At 34.7% G+C, this 8,423-nt stretch overlaps 1 protein-coding gene across 1 annotated transcript in view; it reads right to left on the bottom strand.

Moving 5' to 3' along the window:
* Positions 1 to 3,332: 3,332 nt before the first annotated feature.
* POSTN (periostin) overlaps positions 3,333 to 8,423 on the bottom strand; it is a 38,102-nt gene continuing 33,011 nt past the window's right edge. The window contains exons 21-24 of the mRNA XM_086616190.1: positions 8,214 to 8,294; positions 6,031 to 6,117; positions 3,907 to 3,948; positions 3,333 to 3,373 (exon numbers count right to left, since the gene is read on the bottom strand). Of these exons, the coding sequence (XP_086472316.1) occupies positions 3,333 to 3,373; positions 3,907 to 3,948; positions 6,031 to 6,117; positions 8,214 to 8,294 (251 nt within the window). The remainder of the gene's footprint in view (positions 3,374 to 3,906; positions 3,949 to 6,030; positions 6,118 to 8,213; positions 8,295 to 8,423) is intronic.

The following is an 8,423-nucleotide window of genomic DNA, read 5'->3' as shown; positions in this document are numbered from 1 at the left end:
TCATGCTCTGAATCAGTGAGGATACACAGATCAGATTGTGTATGAGTATGGAAAGATTTGTACATGGATATCAGTCATCTATTAAATTTTGGACCTCAGCCAATTTCAAATCAATTTGGCAAAAGGATATTAAACACAGAAGACAGAAATCTATATGAAACAGATTATCGTTTGTGGCGTTGCTTTTAAGGGCAATTTATTTTATGGTTTTATGTCTTTTATTACTTTTCACCTTTAAGAGAAAGAATAAACAAAGTTTTGTTTTGGAGAAGTGGGATTTTAATTATTCTGTGACCAAATATATCCATGCCAAAGAAGTGTTCAGGCATCCTTGCTGTTCACTTCACAGGGTTGATGAGAGACACAGGAAGAGAGGATAGAGGTGATCATTTTATATTAAGATGAAGAATTAAGTATATAGTGATATTTAAATGTTAAGTATTGTATAACTTCTGGGCAGTTTTGTTATGTACCTGTAATGTCTCTGTCTTGCAATGTACACTTTTTTTCATCTAATCAAATATATGAAAAATATTCATCATGGTATCCATGGTTCAATACTTGTCAAATTATGAATATTTATGAATATTCTTCCTCCTACATCACAAAGAAAAGCATGTAGATACAAATCCTAATTTTCAGAAAATCACAAGATAACAATTAAATATGTAATTCTCAAATTTCATTATTTTTAAAGCAAACATGCAGTTATGTGCACCTACTGTTGGCAAAACTGACAAATTTGGGACCACTGCCAGTTAGTAATTCTTTGGCATCAGTTTTTCATACAGGATACCAAAGAAAGCAGATAAAGTGCTTTGAGAATTTCATCATCAAACTCAACTGGGCACTCCTGCTTATAAATCCCCAAGAGATTATAAGGAAACCCCAAAGAGTGAACTCTGTGTTATTAGTAAACATTCTGACTTGGTAGTATGTTAATCCCTTGTTTAGTCACATTACACAAGTTTAAATGACTATATGGTGAGGTGAAATTTATATCAGGAGTAGTGGTGGGGGCATATTCACAAAAGTTCTCCAGATCTTCCCTTTGGTAAAAGACCACCCATGCTGAGCCAGAAATTACTAACTATATTAAAAGCAATTAAAATAACATCTTTATTTTCTTTCTACATAGTGTTGTGAATGGATTCTTGTTCAGATAAATAGAAAAAAACACTCCATCAGACAAGACGTCAGTGTACAGAGCAACTGTACAGAGCCACCTTCTATGGTAAAGGAAGGACTCAGAGAGATAGAATGTATCAGGGAAACGAGTTCATGGAGGAGTGCCCTTTATATATTATTGTACTTCACCTGGATTATGTAAGTGAATGTTAAAGTACAGAAAGGTATTGCAGTGACTACCAGAGACTTTAAAATGTTATCAGTGCAGAAAACACATCAAAATTAGCATGTTACAATTTTTTTTCCCGTTAGAAAAGATAAAAATGTGCCACCACAGGATAGGTTTTAATCCATTTTCTTGCCTGTTGCTTCCTCCCCAGTTCCTCTACATACTTTACCTGTCAGCTCTCGACCCATTCCGCTTTCTTCCCCATCTCCTACTCTTTTTTTGGGAGAGGAGAGAACAAACACATTCCTCCCCTAACATGTCCTAACTGTCCTTTAAAATCTTGAGAGCTCATGGTGGCACAGCAGTGAAGAAAGCAGATTCAAGATAATGATCTATTGATAGTCAAAGACTCCAGGGAATGGTAACAGCTTCAGTTCTCGCTCTAGGCAGTAGGAAGAACTCTTCTCACTTAAAAGCTATCTAGCTCTTATCGGGGTTAAAAGCTGTCCTTCCATCAAAGTGCTATGATATTAGATACTGAGGTCACCTTATTGAGGGTCTGACAGCCCAGTAAGGCTATGTAACATATCAATCCAACGCTTAGCTAGCTTTACCATCCAGGCAGTAGTGCTCACAGTATGTGGTTATGGAATTAGGGAATGTTTTTAACTGTGTTTAAGGAGAGTGATGCAGTTTAAGTGCTTTAGCATGTGCTAAGCGACAAAGGGAAACATCAGTTTGCTTCTGTGAAAGCATACTTTTTAACTAAAAACTACAGTAAAAACTTAAAAATATTTAGAATTTGTTTTGCTATTCAAAAATTGTTTACAGATGAAAACAAGCACAATTCAGCCAAATTCTTTATTGAGTATTTGCTTCAAAATAGAAGTATAAAAGCACATTAGATAACTTATCTGAAACTTTGGTCTGCAGAATTAAGGCACTTTGAACATGTTTTTTCTTATTCCATGAGTAATTGTTTTCCAACTTTTGTTAATAAAGGCAAACAACTTTTATGAGTATAAAACTAGAGTTGTAAAATCAATGTAATTTACAGACAACTCCACATTAGTACCAGACATTAGCAAAGCATGTTTTGATATAAAAGCTTTCAGACCCACCTTCTTTCATGCTGAGTTAATTGTTTGCATGCATTTTATTTATCCCTTTTATAATCCACTTTAATAATCAAAAGTCATAATTAGGGAAAAGTGGGAAAACACTTAAGAATCTCAGTATATGTGTTGGTATAAGATTCCTTTAACGGGCTTGATTTTTCTTATAAATAAAGAAGTCAACAAAATCTCAAATACATTTCAAGAAGTTCATAATGTTTGCTTTTTTTTCTTTTCAAGAGCTTCCATTTGCCATGTTACCAGAAGGCATTTGGATATGCAATGCAGAACAACAACAAAAAAAGATACATTTAATATAAAGCATATTTGTTTGTTTAGAAAAGATAATGTTATTGGAGTCATTATGACATCAAACACAGGGTGAAGTTTGACTTAATAAAAAGCATACAAATACTACTGAACCAAAAGTGCTACATTAACATCTCATATTTCCTTAGATTACTCTAAAAGTCACCTGAAGTGATTTTTTGTTTCTAGAAATTATCTAATTTCATTTATATTTCTTACTTAATGGAAATAATAACAATAAAAAAATACACTCTGTATTGTTCCCTGCTCTTTTTGAACCCAATCCTGCAAACACTTACTAGCCAGCATAAGAAGGGATCCTGGTTCTACAGAAGTTTATGGCTTTCAGCAGCTCCAGGTTCCCACCCTGCATAGTCCTTACTATCAAGAGTAGTTATAGCACCCTCAATGGACTACTCCTTCTAGTGAGCACTGTGCTAGCAGTGAGTATCTGCAGCTTCACATCTTTTTGTGGATTCATGGTTCAGTTTACATTATGCTATAAAAACAACATCATTTTCTCATGTTTTCGTTTTCTAAGAACAGTTTCTATTCCTTTCAAAGACCATGCTGTTAGTTTGTAATTCTGTGGATTCTATCATGGAAAGCCTTTAGTGTTTAGCTAGTCTTGTCCTCCTTCTTGCTGTTCCCCCTGGGAAAAATGGGAAAAAAAAAATCACAATTATTACCTATAATTATATATAATATAGTTACACTATATACTCTATTTCCATGTGAAGCAGACATGTAAAGAGGAAAGATGAAGCCTGCTGCTGAATCTTTCACTGTTGCACTGGAAGCTAGGAAATCTCAGCTAAGCCACTCAACTTCTTAACTGATCAAAATACTGTAGAATCAGTGAGTAACAAATCTCATGATGAGGAATCTCACAGTGTTAAGACTCCAAAGTCAGATCTCACTTTGACATTTTTATTCTAGTTTGAAACACTGTTTGACCAAAGCACATAATATAAGTTGCTTTCAGATAGAAATATATATAAGAAAAAAAATCTAGAAATTCAGTAATTAACGATATCAAGCTTTGTTAAAATTTCTTTTTTTAAAAGCATAAATGCAACTCTTTCCAGTTTTCTTAGGGGTACTTTTTTCCCTCCTGACTTTTAATGTAACTGAGGCTGATATTAGATACACATTAAAACGTTTAAATACATGTTTTGCTTTTACCTTGTGTCCTCCTAGTTGGTTGTACTTTCCGTACAGGTGCTTCTAGAAAACAGAAATGTTGGAGTCAGAAGTTATCTGTAAGAGCCTTTGAATTAAAACTCATTAGAAATGTTGGAAACCCATTGCTGACTTGCGAAGTCTGTTCTTTAAGGTTTTCAGTAAATTAAGGATATTGTTTCATTAGCGTGTTGACTTGATCACCTGAAACATGAAAGCTTGTGATACAATTCACGCATTTCTGTCACGTGCAGTCATTCATCAAATCTTAGCTTTCAAAAGTAATTTAACAGTATGTAGTAACCCATAATTCACACTGATCTCCTACAGATGGTTACATGATGTAGGCAGGTGCCAGGACATTTTGCCCATGCTCTTCACTCAGCAAACACTATCTGACACTGTCAGCTATGTACAAGCTCAGTTTAATGTACAGCCCAGGACTCAGTCTCAGCTTTTGGCAGAAGATGTCCCGGTCTGCTATATAGACATTGCTTCAGGAATTATTTATAAATGATATGCTTGAAACTCAACCATCACCAGATGTTGGCTGCATTTCCAGATATGTTTGGGGCTTGATGTGTAACTGCGTTGTGAGCCCACAGTATCATTCCGCATTTAGAGTGCAGTTAATTTTCTCAGAGACTTCCGATTTAGGGGGCTGAGTGGAGCAAGGGCTATTGAATAGGTACCACTCTTATCAGCAGATACATCTATTTTCCAAAACACTAACTCAGTGAAACTATGGACCCTTTTTCCTCTTTCTCATCAAACCTTTAGATTTTTTTTAAAACCAGATATCTCCTCATTGAGAGGAAAAACATTTCACAAGCATAAGAAATAATTCTTCTGTTAATGTCATCGAAATGTAACTGCGGTATTTTTCCGTCTTTATGACCATGAAGTACTTGAATCTTCACTTAACCTGCAGCAGTCAGTTGTCTTTTCATCCTGAGGTGCAGGGCATATAAATGCATAATCCCGAGATAAAGGCTTCACCCCATTACAGCTGAGGCTAAACGCTGGGTATCTGCACCAACTTGACAGAAAATTTAAAGCCCTGCGCTGCCCTGCCAAGGATAGAATATGGTCCATCCAAGTATGTTTATCCATCCAAGTATACTTACATGCTGCCTGTACAATTATGCTTTCAGGCAAACCCCTTGGTCAAAGATCACACCTGTCTGTCATTTTCAGGCAATAGTTGACTTCGCTGTATGCCTTGTACTACTCAACAATGAAGTTATACAAACACTATAGTATACCTTCAATATCTAGCATAAACTTCAAAATTTAAAAAGTAGAAACATTTCTATTTAACTTCCTTCTCCACAAGCCATATTTTTTTTCCTAGTTATTTAGTTCAAAGACTGACAGAGTAACATATTCTGCATTATTAGAATTAGAATTGGAAAGGATATGCATACACATGCAAATACAAAAGAAATCTTAAACAAGCTACTTCTTAAATTTGAAAGAAGATCATTAAAAAATGATTGTTAAACTTGAAGAACAAATTCCTGGTATGAAGCCAGGCTGAATTGTATGTGGCTCCTTTAAGAGACTCATTTTGGACCTCAACACCATTCAGCTTATTCAAGCCCAAGAGCTTCCCTCATTTAACAACAGGATAAGAGCAGAGAAATTCCAAGACCCTGTGAGATATTTACTCATCCCCAGAGGTTATATTCCCTCCACCTTACCCCCCACCTTTACCAAATTGAGAATCCCTCACCTTAACAGATCATTTTAACACAGAAAAGAAATAACTCAAGTTAAAAACAACTCACGTGGTCTTCTTCTGGATGTGTTGCTTAGAGAAAAGGCAATTCTTAGGGTGAGTGTTCCTTCAAATGTTTTACCTAAGCTTTGTGGTTAGACATTTCCTCTTTTCTACTATGCCTGCCAAATCTTTTAGTCACTTTTAGCCACAAGATAAGCTTCAACATTTTTCTCTGCAATGTCAGTGAAAGATTTATTTTCCAAAACAATTGTAAAACTCTTCTTGCTAAAATACTGGCTTCAGACTTAAGTAATTTTTATGAATAGATACCACAATACCCCACCTGGAACGATCACTGCAGACAAAGCAGGTCGTAGTGATACTGGATTTTTAGGCAAACTAACCTTCCAGATGGACTTTCTTGAATTCTCTCTCGATAATCTGTGGCTCTCCCTCAATTACTTTAGTAACCTTGGTGTACTCAGTTCCAGCTATGGTAAGCATCAAAAACAAGTGAGTTAAATCTGACACAGCATTTTTCCATATGCAAGGAGCCTTCAGTGGAAACAATGTCATTCTAGGGGTGTAGGTGTATGCAAGCCACCATGTTATTCATGCTGTAAGGTCCTACTGATTTCCTCGGCCCTGCCACAGGTGATTCCTTCTCTAGGGCTGAAAGTCTTTCATTGCAATCTTGGCTTGAAGTTTTGTTTCAGCAAAACTGCCAATCATAATACGCAGCAGTGGATATTGTGAGTAGAATTACAGCCCATATGAAATCATTCTTTCACTTTAGACAGTGGAAATATAACCGTTTGTGACTGGACTTGCATTTAAACTCTTGGAAAATTTTCAGTAAAACAAAAGTAATGTAATGTAGACAAGAGGCTCATAAAGCATTATCACCATTATCACCAATAGCCATAAAGCAGCATACATATCTGCTTTTATTGGCTAAACGTATGGTAAGGTATTATCATGGCAGCCAAGGATAGCTGACTGCATAAATCATGGAAAAGATAGAGAAAAATCAAATTAAAACAAGACATAAATTGGCTTATTTGGTATTCTGTAAAGCAGGATGCTTATGCAAAGTAACATATAATAGCAAGGAAAAATAACAAGAATTCAAGAGATAATATTGTCTTTTCCAAATTTACTACAGAGAAAATATATTTTTCATACACCTAGAGGCTCACTGTAAAATGTAACTTTACAGATTATGTCTATTTAACTGTATACCTCTGTAACTGAAAGTGATTATGACTAAAATTAATTATGTAATTGTTAGATTCTGGCATCAGATCTATCACCACAGTTGTGAACAGTGCTACAGATAAAGTTTGCTCCTGCTTTTTATTGCTTGATCGACACCAACAGAACATAGTCCAGTAAATAGAGGTATTTTCTTGCTATAACTACTCTCATTTTCTACTTTCTTTGTAAGCAGTCAACACTGAAATCCTGGCTTAGATCTGTAAAACTAAAATTTGGATGTTTAAAACAGAAAAGAGAAATCTAGTCAATAGTATTCATAGCCATATCTTGGCTTGTTTATAAAACTAGCTGTATTATCAACTAGCATGGTTTTGTTTGGTGGAAAGCTGTTTTCTATGCCACTCAGCCATCACTAAATTTTTTACTTAACTGAAATTTAAGTCGCATCCACAGAATAGTGTTTTTGAAGGACTATGAGATTTAGTTCAGTGAACACATGGCTGGCTCTGAGCTACTTCACTGGTATTCAAAGTTTCTAACTTACTAAAAAGTGAACATAAAGTGAAGTGGATTCGGTTAATTTATGCCAAGAGAAATATCGATACATGTTTTTGAGCTTCTGACTCAGGTTTACACTAATATTTACTGAAAACACAACACTTGAATTCTCTTTTTTTATTCCCCATTGCTATTATAGATAGTTTTTCTAATCTACGTTAAGCAGAGAACATTCCAAATTCATAGATAAAGATTAATTTCGTAAGCACAAGTTCTTTTATGAGTTTTCTACAGCTACTGGTTATCTATTGCCCAAACTGTTAGAATTAAGAGAGCAAGAAGGAAAGAAAACCATTCCTTGGAATGCTATATTTGAAGAGAATTTAAGTTAATGCACTGGTGTCCATCACCTGTAAGCATTGAAAGAAGGATGCTAAACATGCCTTTCATTATTAACTTGAGGGCAATGAATATTCATTTCTGAAGAACTGATAAGTAAGACAAATTTGGCCTTTCCACTTTATTTTTTTTTTTAGAGATTTAAATTTGCTGAAAAAAAAGAGAGTTCACACATAATGGAATAAATCTTCATTGCTCCCCTGAATTTTAATTAGTTAACTTTTTAAAGACTGAAAAAAACCAAGTATTTTTTTTCATGATCAATATCAAAATAAAATTGATTAATCAAACTTTAGTACTTATTTCCATTTCACAGGAATCTGACATATCATATATGGCATTCTATTTTTTTTCCCATTAATATTACACCTTTGCTAGGTCAGTCTTTAAAATGTTGAGATCAACAAATCTGAGAGGAGTTTCGGTTATCATAACCTGTTGCAAAAAGGTTAGTTATAATACACTGAATTACCTCCCTGCAGGAGTCTTTTGATTTCTTCATCTTCAAGTAAATGACCATCACCTTCAATAAATTTGGTCACCTTGGTAACCTCTGATAGGATACAGGTTATGGCAAAAAATTGATTTACAGAAAACATTTGACAATTCTATGACAGTATATTACTGAATTAATCCTGTTATACCATTTTGCTGAATTAAAAAATTCATCTCTTATAATATT

The sequence above is a fragment of the Tauraco erythrolophus genome, chromosome 1, assembly GCF_009769465.1.
Source record: "Tauraco erythrolophus isolate bTauEry1 chromosome 1, bTauEry1.pri, whole genome shotgun sequence".
In the NCBI taxonomy this organism is placed as follows: domain Eukaryota; kingdom Metazoa; phylum Chordata; class Aves; order Musophagiformes; family Musophagidae; genus Tauraco; species Tauraco erythrolophus.
Note: the sequence above shows the minus strand (reverse complement) of the source record. Positions and strands in the feature narration are given on the sequence as shown.